At 41.4% G+C, this 22,956-nt stretch overlaps 2 protein-coding genes and 1 long non-coding RNA gene across 5 annotated transcripts in view; all 3 read left to right on the top strand.

The window, feature by feature from the left end:
• Nucleotides 1-22,956, top strand: part of LOC114556924 (collagen alpha-6(VI) chain) — a 40,892-nt gene that overhangs the window by 13,248 nt on the left and 4,688 nt on the right. The window contains exons 8-9 of one of the 3 annotated variants that reach the window (XR_003692751.1): nucleotides 327-902; nucleotides 2,436-3,497. Coding sequence is in view for 2 of the 3 variants with exons in the window: in XM_028580063.1 (XP_028435864.1) it covers nucleotides 327-902; nucleotides 2,436-3,022 (1,163 nt within the window). In the remaining variant the exon portion in view is untranslated. Of the gene's footprint in view, nucleotides 1-326; nucleotides 903-2,435; nucleotides 3,597-21,917; nucleotides 22,266-22,956 lie in introns of those variants that run through there. The other 2 variants (XM_028580063.1, XM_028580064.1) reach the window with 2 other exon arrangements.
• On the top strand, nucleotides 5,239-6,449 carry LOC114556926 (uncharacterized). Its single transcript, XR_003692752.1, has 3 exons — nucleotides 5,239-5,458; nucleotides 5,594-6,178; nucleotides 6,266-6,449. It is a non-coding gene; the product is annotated as an uncharacterized LOC114556926 (long non-coding RNA).
• On the top strand, nucleotides 19,464-21,886 carry LOC114556925 (collagen alpha-6(VI) chain-like). The gene is made up of 2 exons (XM_028580066.1): nucleotides 19,464-19,828; nucleotides 21,720-21,886. The coding sequence occupies exons 1-2, from the start codon at nucleotides 19,549-19,551 to the stop codon at nucleotides 21,800-21,802; spliced, it is 363 nt and encodes a 120-aa protein (XP_028435867.1). The 5' UTR covers nucleotides 19,464-19,548; the 3' UTR covers nucleotides 21,803-21,886.

Below are 22,956 nucleotides of genomic sequence, written 5' to 3'. Positions count from 1 at the left end.
TTAATCTCTCACGTGTTCAAGTCTGCTTTAAAGGAGTCTGCACTTTAAATAAGCATGAAAATGATTTTCAACAACATATGCATGTATGACACCATTATCTCCATGATTTACATATACCTTTATTATTAAGATTGAACAGTTACAATAGAAATGTAAAAAGGAGTTTTTATGCTTTTTACCAGACAACATTGAAGCTAATTGTTGATCAGCAACCCCTGTGCGAGGACACTAACTTTGTTTTGACAGCAATCAAGTGTATTTCCTGAAATATTTAAACAATCTCTTAAGTTACTGACTTTATGCTCTTTCTTTTTTCTTTCCACCAGATTGTACAATAAATAATGCTGACATTATTTTCCTGGTGGACAGCTCCACAAGCATAAATGAAACCCAGTATGGAAGCATGCGGATCTTTATGGAGTCAATAGTTAAACAAACCACAGTTGGCAAGGACAGGACTCGTTTTGGGCTCATTTCCTACGCCACTGAACCCCAGCGTCATTTTTCTTTGCATGACTATGACTCCAAACGAAAAGTTCTTGCAGCAATACCAAAGCAAAAGCCAACAGAAGGAGACACTTACACGGGCGAGGCCTTGCAATTCTCGTTGCAGTACTTTAACGCTGCACATGGTGGCCGTAGAGCATTGAATGTTCCTCAGATTCTCATGGTGATCACAGACGGGGCTGCCACCAACCCTTATATCTTAAAGGAGCACTCTGATGCACTGCGAGACAACGGGATCATCGTCATCAGTGTCGGAGTAAAAGAAGCAAACATTGAGCAGCTGGAGACTATGACTGGTGGCGACAAATCCAAAGTTTTCTTTGTGGAAAATTTTGAGGCTCTAGAAACTCTGTACGGAAGTATGTCTTCTGTCCTTTGCAAATCTACAAAGTCAGGTAAGAGTAATGGTACACAGACTTGCAGCTTTTGCTCTTTACTTTATCAACACATTCTTACTCCCAGCACGTCAAAAACTGACGCTTGGTTAGGGGCCTTTGGCGTACAAACTGAAGTGGGTAAGCCCATCTGTGGTGATACTTGATGCTCGGGGTACCCCTTTTGCTGAACACACCTGATCAAGGTGTGGGTGGAGCAGGGAAAGATGGAGAAAATTATTGCATGCCAGATAATCTGCGGACCACAGGAGGCACATATAGTGGGTTCCATTTAAAGTCAGAGCTGGGAATGACGTCGCACAGGAGTGGAGCAGATTCCATTCATACAAGTCGGATTTCACTGCAGGGTTGCTCTTTCCAGGTTAGCCACTGTTAGCAATATCAGTTGATAACACATTGGGTTGTCTTTTGTGCATACAAACACTATACATTAGCAACATGTCCACAGATAAAAGTTGGACAGTACTGTGTGTACAACTGATTTAATGATACACAAATATGACAGCTGGTGCTGTTAAATTCTATATTACTACAGCTTTCACTACTGTAAAAGCAGCCATGTTGGATTTCGAGTGCTGCTTGCTTGGCGTACTGTACTGTGAGGAGCTCAGACTTCCCAACTCAGAAATCTAAATTCACGGGGCATGTTTCCAACTTTGAACTCGAAAATCTGACTTCCAAGTACAAATAGAACGCACTATCACATCACAACTACAGTACCAGTCTCTGAGGCTACATCTACACTACTACGTTTTGGTTTTTAAGCTGTGTCTTAGGCCAAAAAAGATGAAGTTTTAGCTCCAGTAGCAGAAATATTCTCTGTGTATACTAACATGCCAAAAAGGCATATCTCATGACCATTCACATGTACTGGGCATGCGCATACCGGTGTAAACAGGGAGCAGCATGTATACTCCACCTAAGTGACAGTAGTTGCTTTTACTATGGAGGCAGAACAGCAATGACGAAAAATAAGTTTGGACCGATGATGAGGTAGAACTGTTACTAAAAGTTACACGTGACTACAAGTTGACGAAGGCAGCAGACAACACAGAGTGGGGGTCTGTTTGACGTTACTCTGCCGTTGACAATCATGGATGTGGTAACAAGTAAGAGCAGGGATTTAATACCTTGGAGAGATGGCAAGGTGGAACTGTTACTGAACTGTATGTAAGCTACCTAACCGATAAGACTGACTGACGTGCGTCCTCGTTTCCAAAGGTCTCCGTTTGTGTCTGTCCAGACTACAAAGAACCAAAAACGGGGGCAGCAGTATTTACAATTGTCTTCATCTTAGGGGCTTGGATATGCCGCAGCAGTGTGGACGCGTAAATGTAAAAGATATTTGTTTTTAAATCCAAATGTTGTAGTGTAAATTCAGCCTGATATTTTGCACTATGCATTATCAGTTTGGAGATACCACTGTAAAATGGGGAGTTGAGTGTATTGTTTGATATATAGTTATAATTCCAAGGCACACTTGTGTATTAGTAATGTAGACAAATGCCTTTCTCTTTTTTTTTGCTTTGGCAGCTTGCAAGATTGGCGATATTGTCTTCCTACTTGATCGGTCTAGCAGCATCGACCAAGACAAACACAATATCATGAAGAACTTTACGACAACATTAGTCGACAGCTTTGAAGTCGGTGAAAACTTGGTGCATATTGGACTTTGCCAGTTCAGTGACGAGCCTAACGATGAGTTTTACCTCAACACGTACTACAATAAGGACGATTTGAACACACAAATCCTTAAAGTGGATTACACAGGTGGAGACACCTACTTAGGGAGAGCCTTGGATCACATTAAGGATTACTTTGAGGAGTCGCGAGGCAGCCGTGACCAGGTCCCCAAAAATCTGGTGTTGATCACAGATGGTGATTCTCATGATGACGTGGAGGACGCAGCTGACGTTCTCAGGGATCTGAAAATTAAGGTATTTGCCATCGGTGTTGGAGACGTCCACGACCTGCAGCTCCTGCAGATTGCTGGCACCCCAGAGAGGATGTTCACTGTGCGGAACTATGATGTTTTGCACTCTATCAAGCAAAGTGTGGTCGAAGTCATGTGTGATGACCCAAACCCTCCCCCACCCCCACCGGCCACAGACTCCCCATGACCCTCAAAACCCCCCACACCGTCGGCACCCCCCAAAAGACTGCACCATTGATATTGCCATAAGATTCGATATTTCTCGAAGAAATGGAGCTCCTGATGAGCTTTCTGTAGTAGAAAGTTTTTATCTGTCATACTGATGTGTGATATTTCTTTCATATATTATCTATTACTGCATGTTTTTTTATATTTTCATGACTTTATATGTATTTACTTTCATACTATATGATATTTACTCTGTCATCTATATTATATTATAATATATCAGTTATAGGGATCCATTATAATATATACTGAAGCTGCACTGTCCCCTCCCTCTCGTGTAGCCAATGTACTTGGCAGTACCTGGCAAAGGGCCAATACCCTGAAGCAGCTCAGACCCCTGCAGTAAAAGAAGCAGAATCAGCAAGTGTACCGAATTGCTGAGTCAACAAGAATACAGTCCCTCCCTCTGCATGCTCACCCATAAAAACCCTGAGGTTTCTTTGTCTCGCTGACACACTTTCTCAGACTGCTTGTCACTTTGTTAAACTGTCTCCTTCTACTTGCAAGAATAATAAAGAAAATAACATGGCTAACTCCAGTGTGTCAGACAATCTTAATTTTCAGCTTCATCACCAAACACCAAGAGATTTTCCACAACAATTTGGTGTCAGACAGTGCTTAATTTGTAAAGTGGGAGGTCCCCGAGTGCAGGGGGGGGTGGATGAGGGACTCAAAACGGGGGTTGGCGGTACGGAACAAAAAGAAAATTACACTGCCTACATAGCTTCTCTGACTAAAAAAACCTAAACAACGCTGCGTGTACATCAGGGCAATGTTTATTTTTTTTTCAGAACATGCACTGCATTGGTGCGAAATGTAAAACAATAAAATACACAAAACAATCGATTTCACAAGCAGCAATTGTCCATTGGACTACTAAATTAAACAAAAAAAACACCGTAGTCTCCACATTCTTGATCAGCAGAAAAGGTTTTTGCTTGTTTGGGATCTGACTGGCCAACGTATTTGAACAAGTTAAGCAAACTTTGTTGTCTTTTTGACATTTTTCTCCTGAGTGAAATAAGGCTGTAACAGCAATCTCAACCAGCACAAGCGCTTGTGTCACTTGAAGTGCAGCGTCACGCTGTTGAAGTGCCTGCTCTCCCTCCGTCCCTCTCCCCCCTTTTCATAGTGACACAGGAGGTGCCGGATCTAATAAAAAAGGTTCCATGTTGTGGAGTGTTCCGGCTCAAATTAAACCCTGGTGTCAGAAGTGGGATCGGGTGTGAGTCCGTCGGGGATCCGGAGGGTGCAGAGGCTGATCACCGTTCCTCTGCCTCCACAAAAAATGGGATTAGAAGACGAGAGGATAAAGGCGCCCAATGGTCACCGATCGACTCCACACCGATCTACACACTCCATTGGATCACCGACCAAATGGACCTCTTGTGAAACAGAAGATTGATTAGACGTTTGCTCTGAGAAGAAAAGAGGTAGTGGAGTCGGAACCCGCCATAAGCACGATGGTGAAACGCTGGCCTGCCTTTTTCACTGAAGATCAAGTATGTTTAAGAAAGAGAACATAACAAATAACTATCTTTCTATTATTATATAATGTGTCTAGATGTATATTTCTCTTGTCCTCTTTAAGGAAAACATTGGTATTTTTAATTTGGGGCATGATGTTTTTCATTTAAACATTAAAATTTCAAATCATATAAAAGAGTTATTTCGATCCAAGAGAGGGAATGTTGGACAGTTGTTGACACATATTTCACAACAGACCAATGTAAGTCCATACACATTATGTACTTGGCATTGTTTTTCTCAGGTTTTGTATAAACATCATATCACAATGCTACTCTATTAGTTGTATAATTCAATCCAAACATGGTTTGTTTAAGCTTTCTTATAGATCATTAGCCTGGTTGACACCAGACCCTTCTCAGTTGTAACTGAGAGTGAGTCTGGGGGAAGCTTCATTCACAGCTCATTTCCAAAGGGGCTTCACCAACGGACGCCGCTCAAAGGCCTCTGGGCGCCATTGGATAGTCCTTCAACCAATCAGACCAACGATCCGGGTGATGCTGCGCTTCGGTAGCTGTCATGTTGAATGTAAACAAAAAGCTGCTCGCCGTCACTGCGCTATTGTCGTCGTGTAAAGCCTGCCTCAACGGTTGTGATTGGTGCCTCGATTTTGGGGACATTGGAAATGGGTTTGAATGGGCTCTTCACCAGACTGACTTGCAGAGCAAATCTCAAATTTGCCGGAAGTTCGTCAGGGTTTACCCAGGCTAATAGATCATTATTTGCTTTTCATTTTAGCTATCTAACTTGTGGTCCTGTGTTTAATTCCCAAAAGACTACAGAGCCAACTGCAATCTGGACACAGGTGCTCAGAGGGCTTCCTATCATCCTTGGGGACAACCCCACAAACTTCTTCAAAGCAGGCTTTGTAAGTAAGCTCTTGCTTTGTTATAATTTTTACCATTATTTATTTTTCACCATGACACTCTTATATTGATTAAAGTTGTTTTTCAAATGAGAAATATAATGTAATTATTGTGCTCTTCTGTTATTCTTTATTTAGGAATCTGATGATGGTGATTCTTTTCATGACCTTGACATTGGGATACTTCTTATTGAGCGTAAAGGTGCTGTGCTCACATCTCAGTCCAGCCTCATTGAAAATCAACACTGAGGGAGAGGTCGTGATGGACAACATTCAAGATCTGCCAAAAGCAATGTGCATTCTGTTTGGACTCATGTTTGCACTCAATCTTAACTACCCCAAGACTATGAAGCTCACATTTCAGTTCATCCAACAGGTATTGCTCTTGTTAGGCCACACTGACCTAAAGCCAAAGCTACAGACTTTGAAAAATCAGCTCGCAAGAGATGTCAAGTCTACTGTAAGAATGTCACGACTCCTCTAGTGGGAAGTGGCGAGAAGGGCTTCCCTGGAGTCTTCTCTCTGTCTCTCTTTTCCTCTCCCTCTCCTCTGCTCGATCTTTTTCTCCTCTCTCATAGTGCAGTGGGTGTGACTGGCTGCTCACGGGATTACTCGCAGCTGCGGGCACTCACTAATCAACCACCTGTTTTCCGTGGCTCATCAGCGCATCTTATTAAGCCGTGGCTGCTCTCTGTTCGGGCGCCGGATAGTTAAGTCTAGTAGGTGAATGTCCAGTTTGGATCTGTCGCAGAACTTTTTTGCAACCTGCTGTTTGTGCCTGCAAACCTGAATGCTGTTCTTTGTGTTTAGAAGGAGAACCACTCTGTTCTACCGTCTCTCAACCTGCCTGCTGACACCACTCTCCACCTGCCGTCACCAGTCCTGCGGGCTTCGTCTCCCTGCCTGGGTCCACAACCTGCTCTGTCGCCTGAGAGGATTTTCCCACCAGTCCATCCTGCTACCTTGTCTGATTCATTAATAAACTGTGTAAAACTTCAAACCGTCTATCAGTCTGCTTCTTGGTTCAAGTCACAAATCCTGACAAAGAAGCTGTTGACCACACTAGTAAAATACTTTCTTACCTGTGGGGTAAACCTTTTTATTTTCTGTAAAACAAGCGGACACCCACAAACGCACAAACAACAGACACATTCACCACCCACACACAATACACACAAACAAACCTTGACACACCTACACACACTTAAATGCTGTAGGAAGCGTGCTGAAGGATGTGACTTGAAGACATTATTGCTTCAGCTCTTCACCAGTCTACGTAGATGGGATTAGATATTGTTCTGATATGATAGGCTGTCGGTTCATTATCTGGCCTCCCTTCCATTTAGGCAGATGTTTTTGCGTTTTCTTGTACATTTGAGTGGGGGTTTCTTGTCAATTTTGTTTTGTTTATGGATTTACCACTTTAATCTCAGTGGACATCCATGTTTTTTTCTTGTCAATTTGTGGCACATTCAACACCCACACAAGGACAACACCCACACACACAACACACACAGACAAAACAGACACGGACAACACCCACACACACAACACCCACACACACAACACCCACTTACAACACAGACACGGACAACACAAACACATAAGACACCATCACACGTAATTGTTTCAATGATTTGAAATGACCTTTTTAGTTGGACGTGTTGATGTTGACCTGATGTTAAGTTTGTCATAACAAGATTGGCTGTGTTTGGCCATTTTTCTTAAAAATAAAATGCATTTAGAGGGGTTTCTTTTTTTCCCATCCAATTTTAATTGGAGCAATGTTTTATAACATAATTAAAAACAAATCAAAAGCTAATTAAATTAGAGGAAAATACAGTAATTGTGTTAAATGATGAGTAGCAATAACAAGTCATAATAGCTAGTTTTAACTAATGATTTTGAGTACACACTACTAATAAATATAAATACTAAATGTAAAGTTCCATGTTAATACAACTCGACATGTTTAATGTAAATGTAATGTAAAAACTAAAGTGGTATAGGCAATGGGTTTCCACGCGATTTGCGAGTCAAGTCAATTAATTTGGGTTAAGAGTATACCGGAAGTTCCCGCCCCGCCCATTATACATGTCAAATCGGCCAAAATGAAGGCTGACGGACGGACGACGGCACGGAACACACGGAACAGACTCGAGTCACCGACCTCACCAGACTGCCGAAATTAGAAGTCAGACTGTTCAAAGGGAAAAGCTGATGCTGCAGCACTGACCACATTCCAATGCAAGGAGGAGATCAGCTGCACAGCGTAGCAGCAGCGCAGGAGATCAGCAATGCAGCACGGGAGCTTCTACACACACAACACAGACACGGACAACACACACACACACACAACACAGACAACACCCACACACACAACACACATACACACACACAACACAGACACGGACAACACCCACACACCCAGCGCTGCAGAGGAAGGTCTGGCTAGTCCACACAGTATTCCTGGATGGGAGAACAACCTGCTCTGGATTATTGGTGTTTCTTCAAACCAATTTAATCCTCGTGGGCGGGGCTAAACTCCTGACGGAGCCACGGTGCCTCTGCTAAATAGTCTCAGGAAGGAACTTGTTTTGGTGGAACACGTGTACGTTCAAAAGTAGTTTTAGTCGTGCAACAGAGAACTCAGATTGGACAGATAGTCTAGTTAGCTGTCTGGATTTACCCTGCGGAGATCTGAGGAGCAGTTAACCATAGTCCTCACAAATCATGGTTATCTGGCTGAAATTAAAGATATCCGGTGGAATTTGCACCTGAACAATCCCGGAAGTGGGACGTCGTGGATATAGACTACAGGTGATCTATGTGCTCGGATACACTGTATCAGAGACAGTTTTTGTTATTGTATTTTGCACCAGGAAAGACTAGGAAATAAAGAAGAAAAAATCAATTTCCACCTAATCCATTTATATCAATATAGTGTGTATTTTCTTTTGGTTTAATATAATCAAAACAACTGTATAATAAACAGATTGTCTTGAGATGAATGCGGCTATCAAACGTGTGTAAATCAATCTTTTTATAATATCATAATATAATAGTAGCAGGAGGGGCAATATTAGTTTTCTAAAACTGTAAAGTGGCGGTGGGTTAACTGGGCAGATGACGGTGAATGTGCTCGTGTAGATCATGGATGTAGCCTGTAATATAACCGGTGTAGATTCGAACCACTTCATAAACCCTTCACGTGGTACGGACGGGCAGCGAGGCTTCAGATGTTATCAATGACGTCATTTGTCCAAAACGATACAAGCCTCGATAAGCGCTTCACAGAAAACTTCCGGGATTTCTCGACACACGCTCCGAAGCCTCGGCACAGAACGTAACATCACTACAGTTCACCACCAAAATCACAAATACATATTGTTGCTCTTAACTGTAGTTTTATTTATCAGTCTAGATAGTTTTTGGTGTGAGTTGCCCAGTGTTGCTGTTTTCTCTCCAGTATAATGGAACCAGATAGTGCTTGGCTTGTGCAGCTCCAAGAGCCAAAAATATACAGCGTATTTGAAAAGCTCTACAGCAATGCCTCTTTGCTCTACAAACTTGGCTGAAGCATCAGAAATGTTTTCTCAATGATGTAAGATGTCCTCTACTTGTGGGAAATGTGACCTGAAATTCACTGGAAATCTGGACCATGTTTCCTTCACTTAATATCAGACCCAGCATGTGGTTTTAACCCTTCATTTCTCACTCTGTGCGGTCTGCCACCACAGCCAAATAAATTGAGATTAATGTCACACAAAGCAGAACCAGATTCAGAGTCTACATATTTACGACACAGCACTGCTTTAAAAGACTCTCAATGAAAAAACTAGATTAATAATTAGATTCTCTAGTTTTAAATTAAAGCTAGAGAGTCAAACAGCACAGGACTTTCACCCAGGAGACTGGGGTTTGTGTCCCATTCTCATCCCACGTGTCACTTTAACGTAGCCTACATTTTGTAACCACACCCATGGTCTTTTCCTAGGAGTCTCTGCAGCTCGGTCCTACCCCTCTTCATCCTCCAAAAAAAAAAAAAAAAAAAAAAAGCCTGCAGCTACATGACTGTGGGACTCCTGTGTTTGGGTGCAGGGGGAAGCACATATCACAGCAGATCTGTAAGTAACATTTTTTTTTTTACTTATGTTAGCAGTAGAAATGTAACAACAATGTGGATTTAACAAGTTTGATCTGTAAACGTAAAGGGGTGACGTTTAAAGGGTTGCTACGATGTGAAACAAAATCATAATCACAATTTCTTTAGTCAATGTTGAAATCAGGATTTTTTAAACAATTCCTCGTTGACTCTTGGGAAGATGTTGCATGGATTGAAGTAAAAAAAAAAAAAAAAAAAAATATATCTCAAACAAATTTTATTCATTGCACAGCCCTAGTGAAATGTGACTGAGCTGAGTCACCTTTACTGATACTGGATGAATTCATTTTGGAAAAGACTTATTTTGGGATGTTGTTCCTTTAAAGATAGACATCTTCAGTAGGAACCAATGGGCTTGGAGCTGAGAGGCAGACTGACACATTATGTTGCATTGTTGCACCCCCTAGTGGCAACAGAAGTAGAACAGTTAAACTCCTAGAGATTCAAATCACTTTTCAAAGTGATTCAAATCTAAACCGTAAAATAAAAATACCGGTAATATTGCGGCAACTAGGGTGCCCAAAAAAACCATATCAATCTTAAATACACCCCACCTCTGGCTCTGTATGTCACTGTACTTAATCTGCTGTACTGCTCTTTTTATCTTAATTTTTAATACATACTGTGTGTGTCAAGTGTTTTGTAGCTGTGAGGTGCCCACACTTGAAAATGACCAGACTTGGGATTTCACACGAGATTGTTTATTCTTTTCCTTTTATCAGTTGATACAATAGGATCAGGAAACAGGTGAAAACCTTTAAATAAATCAAGAAAAAGAAACACAAAAGCATTTTAGACAAACTATTTATCACAAAAGATCAAATGCATTCTACAGGCAACACAGCTTGGTTTTACTAGAAACTATCTAAGCATTTAGTGTTTTCAGTTTAACATTTCCTTTAACCCATGCAGTCACAATTACTCTCAAACTTCATCTGCAACATTAACACATGTAACATTAACACATTTCCCTAATTTAATACCAAACAGACAAACAAACGGGCCAACAAACAAAATGTTTCGAAAATGAGAGCCTGTGAAACAAGATTCCACATGAGCTTACCCCTAGCCCGTCATGATCAAAAGTCCCAGTTCCTCACAGTAAAAGAGTTTGTACCTCTGCGAACCCCTTTGTCCGTCTTCCCCTCACAGTGAACTAATGCGCCTATTTGAGCCACTGACTAAGCGCGCGCTCCTAATTTCCCTAATTAAATTCACCTGGTTGAGCCTGGACCAGAGTGCACGCACAGTCACTAGAGGGCTGTCATGCAGAGCACACTCAGGGGAGCCGGGCCAAAAGTTTGGACACACCTTCTCATTCAATGCATTTCCTTTATTTTCATGACTATTTACATTGTAGATTCTCACTGAAGGCATCAAAACTATGAATGAACACATATGGAATTATGTACTTAACAAAAAGTGTGAAATAACTGAAAACTTTTTTTTGATAACTCTGCAAACCCTTGGTGTTCTCTCAATGAGCTTCATGAGGTAGTCACCTGAAATGGTTTTACCTTCACAGGTGTGCTTTGTCAGGGTTAATTAGTGGAAGTTTTTCCCTTATTAATAAAAAAAGCAAAGGGTGGCTACTTTGAAGAATCTAAAATATAAGACATGTTTTCAGTTATTTCACACTTTTTTGTTAAGTACATAATTCCATATGTGTTCATTCATAGTTTTGATGCTTTCAGTGAGAATCTACAATGTAAATAGTCATGAAAATAAAGAAACACATTGAATGAGAAGGTGTGTCCAAATGTTTGTACTGTGTGTATATATATATATATATATATATATATATATATATATATATATATATATATATATATATATATATATATTTTTATTGTTTGATCTGCTTAACCTCTTATTTTAGAGAATGTGTGACATGCACTTACAACACCAAAACAAATTCCTTGTATGTGTAAAAAACGTACTTTGTAATGAAGCTTTTCTGATTCTGATTCTGAAATTGTTTGGGATGATTCAAACTGGGCCCTGGGAAAAGGCATATTCACAGTAGGATATTATGTTGGAGGATTCTTTTTTTCTTATTCTGTATTGATGTGTTGGGAATTTTGATGACATAAATTTGGTATTGGTAATTGATTTCTTTTAATTCTTCTCATACAGTCTGTCTGAATATACCTGTAGTCTCCCTCTGTCTGAAACGCTCTGTGTTCCAGTGGTGGAGGACTTGTTGCAGCGTGTGAACACAGCCTTCCTCTTTCATTCCTTCAACCAGCTTCTAGCCCTTGTGTTGTCCTTCGTCAGTTTATTTGACGTTTTCCCAACACAGCCTTGCCTTGAGCTTTGGGTCCCTGGTGGCCGACGCGTACTAAGTGATGACATTTCACGTGAACTGGCCGGGGCCTCGTCCTTCAGGATCCCGAGACCCATCCTGCACTTGAACACGTTAAATAAACTAAACAAGTCCCCGTGACATTGATGTGTTGGGAATTTTGAGGACATAAATTTGGATTTTTATATCAACACAAAACCTGAGAAAATAAAATAACAATAATATTACCCTGTCTTGTTTTAAATGTCCCATATATATATCAACCTACCGGCTTGTTTTGGCATTATCGTATCATAATCATTTAATTTGGCAAATCAAGATGCTTTCAACATGTTTTTGGAAAAAAAAATTATGTTTTTGTCGTCATTTTTTACGTATGTATTTTTGTGCTTTTTTGACGTTTTTTTTTTCTTAAAAGTTATTTTTTGGAGATATTTTTTGGCATTTTTTCCTGATGCTTATTTTTGATGGGGTTTTTGTTTTTCTCTACTTTTGTTCTGGGGCCTGTTTCACAAATCCAAGATAAGGGACTAAGCCGGGATTTCCTGGTTATCCTGGATGAATTTAGCCTTGATTCGGTTTCACAAAAGCAGAGGCGCATAAATCACCATGGAGATTTATTCTGTGCAGCTAGCCTGGTCCTGACCAGGCTAACAGCCAGGATTTATTTAATCCTGGAACCTTTTCTGTTCACTCAGCAGTGGTTTTACCCTTTTGTTATCAGCCTGGATTAAAATACAACAGGTGCATATTGCTGTTCATTTAAGTACTGTTATTATTTAAAGTTGTGACCATTATTTTTTTTTATAATTATAAATTTGTCATTGTTACTGTTATATTGCTGTATGAAGACTGCTGTTCATATTGTTGTAAGAAGTTTGATGAATATATTATGGCAGTTGTTGAGATAATTAGAAAAGGCTGATAAAATTTCAAATGAGTTTTAAATGAAGTATGTTACTAAGGACAATACATACAATGCTGTACATTTCTATAGTTCCCCAATGCACCTTAAATTATTTTAGTGTATCATTTCTTTTTTTATTCTTTAACAATAAGGATCATGTTTGTTCTGCTTCCATGTGCATTGTATTTGGCATTCTTAGCACACAATTTATGTTGTCCAGTAAACTGGGACTATAATTTGGGAGGATTGTACAATTTTAAGAACATATCCTAACTGTACAATCCTCCCAAATTATAGACTTAGCTTAGTTCACTGGACCAGTAACTATCTAGTGATGTAGGCTACTGTACATTCATGTAACAACAGGGAGAGGACACCTCAATGGTTTTTGACCTTTATATTTTGGCTGAGGGGAAATAACTGATGAATATACTCTGTTCCATTCATGTTTATAGTGTGCATGGAATTTATCACTTTATTATCTTTATAGTTTCTAGATTTTACAGTTCAATTTCTTCAGTGTCTTTATTTTCTATGTCCATATATACCAGGGAGCAAGGCATATAATATGTAGAGAAGGAAACTCGTCCTCTATAAAAAATAAAAAAACGCGACAGATAATAGTGGACAGACTAGATGATGGTCTAAAAATATACATTTATGAACTACTGCTCTTAAATGAAACCATTCAATGTGTCACTTGTCATTTGCAAAAACGAACACCTGTACACTTTGCATTAAAAGCGAGTAGTGGAAGTTAATATGACTCAGGAAATTAATATTTAGCCAAGGGAGGAACAGAGTGAAAGAGATATTTACGCTTCATATTCTAGCGTTATAGAAAATGGATCTTCATGGTAAATTTCCTGAGTAACATTATCTTCTGCTTACTTTTAAGACAAAGCGTACAATTGTTAATTTGTGCAAATGATTAGTAGCCTCATCATTGAATGGTAGGAGTATGACGGTTTCCATTCAGAGCAGAGGTCAGTTAATGTTTATATTTAGGCTGCTTATGCATTCAGTCGGTCTGTGATCGTCTGCTGTTTCAGTACAGCGGCCGTGTTATTTTCTTTTTATTCAAATAATGTGTTTCACGTCATCATACTTCCACAAGAAGCTGCTGCTCTCTCTGTATAAAGTATGTATGATGCGTATTCTCCATTCTGGCATCAGGAAATCTGTGATCGACCTCGCGGTCTTTTGAGGAAATCCGTGGACGCGCATCTATCTGAATTAGTTCAGCCTGGCTCGACCTAGTCTCTCCTCCTCAGCTCCTAGTCTCTCCTCCTCAGCTCCTAGTCTCTCCTCCTCAGTCTGACCTAGTCTCTCCTCCTCAGCTCCTAGTCTCTCCTCCTCAGTCTGACCTAGTCTCTCCTCCTCAGTCTGACCTAGTCTCTCCTCCTCAGCTCCTAGTCTCTCCTCCTCAGTCTGACCTAGTCTCTCCTCCTCAGTCTGACCTAGTCTCTCCTCCTCAGCTCCTAGTCTCTCCTCCTCAGTCTGACCTAGTCTCTCCTCCTCAGTCTGACCTAGTCTCTCCTCCTCAGCTCCTAGTCTCTCCTCCTCAGCCTGACCTAGTCTCTCCTCCTCAGCCTGACCTAGTCTCTCCTCCTCAGCTCCTAGTCTCTCCTCCTCAGTCTGACCTAGTCTCTCCTCCTCAGTCTGACCTAGTCTCTCCTCCTCAGCTCCTAGTCTCTCCTCCTCAGCCTGACCTAGTCTCTCCTCCTCAGCTCCTAGTCTCTCCTCCTCAGCCTGACCTAGTCTCTCCTCCTCAGCTCCTAGTCTCTCCTCCTCAGTCTGACCTAGTCTCTCCTCCTCAGCCTGACCTAGTCTCTCCTCCTCAGCCTGACCTAGTCTCTCCTCCTCAGCCTGACCTAGTCTCTCCTCCTCAGCCTGGCTTGGCCTTCGTGAAACGCACCAAGCCAGGATGCACAGATTAGACTAGGTCAAGCCTCGCTTTATCAGTTATCCTGGATTTATATATTCTGCTTTTGTGAAACAGGCCCCCGATGTCTTTCATTGGAGTTTTGTTTATAGGGGCCAGTAAATTCTTCTTGTTTTTGAGGGGCTTAACATACTCAAAAACTCACCAAAATTGGCGGTCGCATCAAGCCTGGTGAACATTTATGTATTTTAAGGGTTTCGGGAATAGGCGCACAAAAATGGCTCGCTAGCGCCCCCTATAAAATGAAAAAAAATTGAGCCCTGCCATTTTGAATTGAAAGTTCGAAATTAGTGCAATTTTGGCCATTTCCACGTCGTACTTTAACGAACTCCTCCTAGAGATTTCATCTGATCAACTTCAAATTTGGTCTGTGCCATCTTAAGACCTTAGAGATGACAAGTTATTAAAAGAAAAAAATTTCGTCATAGGGCATGGTTGTGGCATGGTGGCCATTTTTTGCATTTTGCCAATGAAACAGGAAGTGGGTGTAACTTGAGTGTACATTGTCCAACTGGCTCGAAACTTTTCAAGATTCATAAGAGTCCAACCCTGAGGACATCGAGAGACAGATATTTACTCAAAGTCATAGCGCCCCCTAGTGGCAACAGGAAGTTAACAAAGGACACGAAGGACAATACTAGGGTTAGAAAAGGTCGGCTCATATCCAAAAACCTTTTGATAATGTTAAAAAGTAGCTGGTTGGGTTTGTGTACAGTAACCATAGCAATGCACAGAGCTGACCGTAAGCCGTAAACAGACAAGAGGCCGTAAACTGTCATAAACTGCAGTAACTGCCGGTACCCGACGGGCCGGGCCGGGTTTGGACAGATATTTAGAAATGATGTTTGGGTTCGGGTCAGGCTCGGTAACATCAGCGCGATAAGGCATTGAACATTTTAAATTTAAAAAAGCTTATTATGTAGATGCACGCTTGTGTTAACGTGTGCTTGTTGCCCCGTGTGCGCTGATCCACTCATCTGTTGACATTTCCGAATGCCTTCCTACAAAGCGGGCTTTCCACACAAACAAACATATGTGTCATTAGTATGAGAAAAAAAATTGATTTTAACTGTGTCGAGTTCGGACATAAATATCATAATGCCTGTCGGGCTCGGGCCGGGTTCGGTTACTGCTCTGTCAAACGCGGGCCGGGCTTGAACAGAAAAATGCATCTAAAACCAGAATAATACCGTCACATCACACATATCTTAATTGGAAAAAAGTCCTTATTTTAAATATCCAAACAGAATATGCTGTTTACATGACCTGTATCAAATTCGGAATATGCTTCTAAAAATACTCACTGTGACATTGTTAGCTCTAATTTTACACTGAGACTTTACCCAGAACACCCTATTTTGGCTCGTACTATGCTGACCTTGTTCCCCCCCCTCTTCAGATTGTGAAAACGCCACCGTGGCCGACATCGTCTTCCTAGTTGATGGCTCCTCCAGCATCAGCCCTGGAAACTTTCAGGAGGTCCGGTCTTTTCTCCACAGCTTCATTTAAGTCCTCAACGTCGCCCCCAACAAAGTTCGCATCGGCTTGGCTCAGTACAGTGATAAACGTCGACAGGAGTTCCTGCTGAAGGATCACTTTGACAAGAAGTCTCTACTGGCCGCCGTGGAAAGAATTCAACTCCTAGGAGGAGGCACTGAAACAGGAAAAGCCATCGACTTCCTCCAGAAGCAGTACTTCACCAAAGAGGCGGGAAGCCGAGTTGGCCAACGGGTGCCTCAGATCGCTATAGTTATCACAGATGGGGAGTCCACTGATGAGGTGAAGGAACCCGCCAAGAAGCTTAGGCAGGACGGAGTCATTGTGTTTGGAAGCAGCTTGAAGCCATCGCCAACTGGCCTTCAGATCGCTTCCTTCACTCATTAGATAGCTATCAGGCTCTGCAGGAGCAGATGGAAAAGCTGCTGGAAACTGTTTGTGTCTCTGTGGTAGCTCAAAAGGAAGGTAAGGCAAAGGATTGGAGGAAACATTATATAGTTGCATAGTTGTTAATTTCACAATAATAGAAAATAACTATCAAAGAAATAAAACTAGCCAGAGTCTATCTTTTTAAATGCCGAAAGCATCTGTGGCTGCTTATATGGTTTGGATCTATGAAGTTGAGAATCTTAACGAGGGATTAATTGATTGATTGATTATCCCACCCTGGCTCTAACCCTTATGGTCTATTTTACTGTCAATCTGTCATTTCCAGTAAGGGTTTTGAAGAACGCAGGAAAAAATGTGCATGGGTAGGTGTAGTTAAGGTGTCAGTTTCTACACAGTCTTGTTCAAACATATCCTAAGACAAAAGTGTACCTGTTCCAAATGGCCCACTCAAAGCCTGCCTACATAGAATGGTGAAGTTTACAAATGGCAAATGATTATTCACAGTGTTGGACCTGCTACACATGAGAAAAGTAGTGGTTTTAAGCCTCAAAAAGTAGCTTTTGCCTGTCAAAACCTGAAAATATAAAAGTTTGTATGCATCTTTCTGAGGTTGAAAGGTCAGTTGGGCTGAATTATTTAACCCCGACTCAAATATGACAAACTAGCTATAACTTTGAGAGGTGGCTGGGAGGAGCCTGACAATATTGACTTGACTGTATTAAACTGTAACAAAATGTAATAATGTTTGTTTTTTCTTCTTCTTGCAGCTTTGGCAGAAAGGTATGCAGATATTTTCTTCCTGGTGGACAGCGGCATAGCTCAAGGACAGTTTGTGTCTTTTAAGAACGACTTTGTGAGATTGATCAATCAAATTAACGCCGGAGTGTCCACCTACCGTGTCGGTGTGGCGCAGTACGGTCAAGATACCCAGGTTGAATTCCTTCTCAATGCTCATCAAACTAAACAGCAACTCGTGTCTGCTGTCAGAGGTTTCCGCCTGCTCCCACAACCCAACCAACCACGTAACCTGGGTAGGGCTCTGCAGAATGCCAACACTCGCTTTTTTACCAGAGAGGCGGGGGGTCGTGCACACCTAGGTGCTCGACAGTTCCTGGTCGTTGTGAGTGGAAGAGACTCAGATGATCCTGTTTCTAAGGAAGCTCAAAAAATCAAATCAGCAGGGGTTACTGTTATTGGGATGAGTGCAGGTGCAAGTATGGATGCCTTACAACGTTTTGTTAGTTCTGAGTACGCATTTGATTCTCCCAGAGTACTTATTTTGAAGGATTCCATCTTGACTGAGAAAAAGGACGACATTACTGAAGGTGAGAATCGTCATTCCTTTGGGCACTCAGCCACCTAACCAGTCGTTGTAATTCTTGTTGTTAGTGTCTGGAAGTGGACATTGTACAACTGCTTTTACAGGCAGTGAGGAACAAATACGACTCACTATCTGAGTTCATTTTTGGAAAAAAAAGTCATTGAATGCTGTTATGAGTTTTAAATGTAAAGTATATTTTAAACAAATCACATTTAAATTATATTATGCCATTCTTTTAACCTAGCTGCCTTTTAGGATTGCAAATCACCAAACTATAAATAATTTCATCTTCAAATATATATTTGAATGTTTAAGTAGCTGATGGCTCAAGTTAACTTATCACACTCCTTTTCACAGATTGCAAAGGAGCCAATATTGCAGACAATGTGTTCATCGTTGATGAGTCGGGAAGCATTGGACAAGAAAACTTTCAGCTGGTGCGCACTTTCCTGCACTCGATTGTGAGCAGCCTGGATGTAAGACCGAATAAAGTCCAAGTGGGCATCGTTACGTACAACGAGGAGTCCACACCACAGGTCCACCTCGACACGTTCAATAACAGGGAGGAAATCCTCCAGTTCATCAACATCCTGCCTTACAGAGGAGGTGGAACAAACACTGGAGCTGCCCTAAACTTCACTCTGGACAATATCTTCATTAAAGAAAAGGGAAGCAGGAAAAGTAAGGGTGTCCAGCAGGTGGCGGTGGTGATTACAGACGGTGAATCCCAGGACAGCGTGCATGAAGCAGCAATCAGTCTCCGTCGGGATGATGTCACCGTATACTCTGTAGGAATCAAAGATGCCAACATGGAAGAACTGAGGGACATGGCGTCTCACCCCACTGATAGGCATGTTTTTAATGTGAACAGTTTCACCGAGCTGAAGTCTCTGAAGCACAGCCTGCAGAAAGTCATTTGCGAAAACATCATTGACCAAGCCGTCAAAGTCAGTGCAAGGGAATCTGAGGCCAAAAAAGGTTTGAACCACTGTTTTTTCATAGTTTTCTTTCGTTACGTGAATATTGACAAGTTCCATAGACACAAAATAATCAACATTTAAATATTGTATTAGTATTTATGTTGTAACCTGCATATTAAATCAATGTAAGAAGAGAGTTAAAATATGGATGAGAATGGGATGGGTGGAACAAAAAGTAATTTTGACCCAACCTAAAAATGTTTTTTGTCAAAGCCAGACCATTTCCTATGTTTGAATGTTCATTTCGAGCACTCCTCTCTTTGACTGTGAAAAGAACTAATGCAGTTGCTTTTCCTCTCCAGCATGTGTAAAAAAAGATGAAGCTGACATCTTCTTCCTGATGGATGACTCGTGAAGCATTGGGAACAAAGACTTCATAGACATGCAGAACTTCATCATGACATTTCTTTTTACCTTCAATGTTGGGCCAGATCATGTCCGCGTCGAGCTTGTGAAATATGCTGACGATCCAATTTTGCAATTTGACCTGACAGACTCCTCAAATGTTGATAACCTGAAGAAATCTGCGGAGAATATTACACGTGAAGGAGGTGGGACAGAGACAGGAAAAGCCCTAAAATCCATGGGCCCACATTTTAGTAGAGCGATGCAAACTCGTGGTCACGAGGTCCCAAAGTACCTGATTGTCATCACCGATGGGGAATCCACTGATAACGTCATGGCTCCAGCAAAAGAACTGAGGCAGCAGGGTGTCACCATCTTTGCCATTGGGGTGAAAGACTCAAACGAAGCTGATCTACTAGATATTGCAGGCGACCCCAAGAGGACTATCCAGGTCAATAATTTTGATGCCCTGAAATCCATCAACGAGGACATCATCACAGACATCTGTACTGAAGATGGTAAGTAAAGGTTAACTACACTGGACTTTAAAATACATATGGCGTTTCTCCATTACATGGTACCTGCTCGACTCGCCTCGACTCTACTCGCCTTTTTTGGTTTTCAATTATGATAAAAAGTCCCTGGTACCTGCCAACAGGTACTTAATTTAGTACCACCTCTGTTGAGGTTCCAAGCGAGCTGAGGCAATACCAAAAAGTGACGTGAAGACCTGCAGACTACTGATTGGTCGTGGAGAATCGTCACTAATAACCGTGTCATCATTGCTAGCGACAGACGGGGGTGTCCTGAACAAACCCGCCATTTTTAAATAGTTTAGCCAGCTGTGTTTTTTTTTTTTTTTGCCTCCAGCTTCTTTTGAAACTAAATGTGTCTTCTGGCAAACAGCCACATGCTGAGAATCAAAAACAACACACCTTCCCACTCTGTGTGTGTGTGTGTCACATTATGTTGCGGCAGTTTTCTGCGGCGTAGCTATGACGAGCAGCCACACTCGCCTCATGCATGAGGCGGTACTAAATCTGCAATGGAAAAAGGAGAATGGGCGCTGTGGTCGTGCCGAGCTGAGTAGAGCTGGTAATAGAAGTGGGTAAGCGCCAATAGTTAGCAAAAGGAGAGGGAAGTAAAACCAGATCTTCTGTTTTTTTTTTCGCCAGAAAAAATAATTGACATTGACATTTAGAATATTACAAAACACTAAAAATTTGAGATGGCCCGATACCATTTTTTGCTTCCCGATACTGATTGTGATACCTGAACTTGCGTATCAAATCATACCGAGTACCGCTCCGATACCAGTTTTATTATGTTTTAACAACTATACTACTATCCCTGTATGGATGTGATATTATTTCTATCTTTGTTGTTGAATGCCACAGAACTTTCTTTTATTATGCAGTTTGAAAGTCAGTTATAATGGAAAAAGAACATAAATAAACTACTTTAACATAGATTTTCTTTAGGGCTTTATTATGTGGCATCGGATCGGTGCATAAACTCCAGTACTTCCCGATACCGATAACAGCGTTTTAGGCAGTATCGGAGCCGATACCGATAGTATCGGAACATCTCTACTAAAAATACAGCCTTGAAACAGCCTTAAAACCTTATTCAACAGTTTTTAAACAACAATTGCTTATGTTGAAAGATTTATGACTCACCTCAATTCAAGCTGCTCTGAGCAAATTCATGTCCACTAATGATTTTTCATAAGCTATGCCATCCAGTATAGGCAAGGCAAGGCAGCTTTATTTGTATAGTACATTTCAGCAACAGGGCAATTCAAAGTGCTTTACATAAAAAAGATTAAAATACAAGAATAAAATGTACAGTGTAGTATAAGAAATTAAACATTAAAGAGCAGTTAAAAATATAAAAGCAGATAAAATACAAGATTTTATGGTGCTAGTATGGGACAATGTATAAGCTCTTATTATAAGTTGCTCTATACACGTAAGCCACTTGCTGTTCCCAAAACGGGCCGGTCCCACCGGTAATTTCTCTTTATATGCTTATATAGATTTTCATACAGTTTCAACAATGTAACTTCGGTATAAGAAATCAACAATTATTCATCAAAACGAAAGGTCTTCAGCCTTGATTTAAAAGAACTGAGAGTTGCGGTAGTTGCAGTATAATCATCCTTGACTAGAGAAATTGGGTGAATCTCACCTTAGCTAGGTCCTTCAGTTATTTGTACACTATTTTAGAAGTGTTCTTTTAAGCAAAGCCTTCCAAAGGTACCGATTTTAGTTTCACTGTTTTAATGTTGACTAAGAAGAACTAATCAGCTGCCTGCAATCTCAATGATACCCAACGACTGAGCCCTAAGGGAAGAAGAGGGGGAAAACAGGAACACCACGTTAACATTTCTGTGTTCTGTGTCCACAGCTTGCAGAGATATACAGGGTGACATATTTTTCTTAGCTGACGGTTCTGAGAGCATCTCTAAGGATGACTTCATACAAATGTAAGGATTCATGAAAGCCGTCATCAGCACGCCCGCAATCGAGCAGAATAAGGTCCACGTCGGTCTCATGCAGTTCAGCTCTGACAACCAGCTGGAGTTTCCCCTCAGCTACAGCAAAGATGAAATTCTGAAAGCCATCGATGATATGACGCAGCTGGACCAAGGCACGCTCACAGGAAAGGCCCTTACTGAGGTGTCGCAGTATTTCGATAAAACCAATGGAGGGCGTCCTGACGTCAGTCAGAGGCTGATCGTGATAACAGACGGCGAGGCCAAAGACGAGGTCATAGGCCCCGCTGAGGCTCTGAGGAAAAAGGGAGTGGTAGTCTACGCCATTGGAGTGGTGGACACCAACACCACCCAGCTGGCTGATATCAGCGGCTCAACAGACAGGGTGTATTCTGAGAAAAACTTTGATGCGCTGAAGGACTTGGAGAGCCAGGTGGCTTTGGAGCTCTGCTGGACAGGTAAGAGCAGTTTCCCCAAAAATACTTTAGAGTAACCAGTGTACACATTTGTAAAAGCAAGCTGCCTTGCCTTTCCTTTAAAGGAGTCTACACTTTAAAGGGGTGATAGAATGATTGTATAGGGTATTTCACACTGTTCCTTAAGGTCTCCTAATAGGGTATTTAACATTGGTTGGGCTGAAAATGGCCCAGGTGCTATTTTTTTTGGCCCTTATGCATCCCTGTGTAATGGCTCTATTTAGAATGACAGCTTTTCTTCCAAATATGGTATGCTCATGAATATTTAGATGAGCTGCGTGCTGACTGGTTGAGGAACCACATACACAATACATTGGAGACGATACAGCAGGTCTCATATTTCAGACACACACACACACACACACACACTGACACACACACATCGCTGCACAGCACAGCACACACACACAAACACAGACACACTGTCTGTTACATGCCCAGACATGCCCAGGCGCGAGCCGCAGCGGCTAAAACAGCCGAGACAAAATAAAAATGTTTTGACACTTTGTTTATAACTAGTGTTGTTCTAACGTTACTCTTGCGACATAAAAAAACCTCCACCAAAGAATCACAACTCACCTTGTAGCTAGGAGAGGAGAGTGAACCCCTGCAAGCCTGTCTTCTGCCAGTGCCTCTGCAGCGCTGCGTTAGATCCACAACTCCCGCTCCATTG

This window comes from Perca flavescens, chromosome 6 (assembly GCF_004354835.1).
Source record: "Perca flavescens isolate YP-PL-M2 chromosome 6, PFLA_1.0, whole genome shotgun sequence".
Taxonomy (NCBI): Eukaryota; Metazoa; Chordata; class Actinopteri; order Perciformes; family Percidae; genus Perca; species Perca flavescens.
The sequence above is the reverse complement of the archived record's forward strand: the minus strand, read 5'-3'. Positions and strand labels throughout refer to the sequence as shown.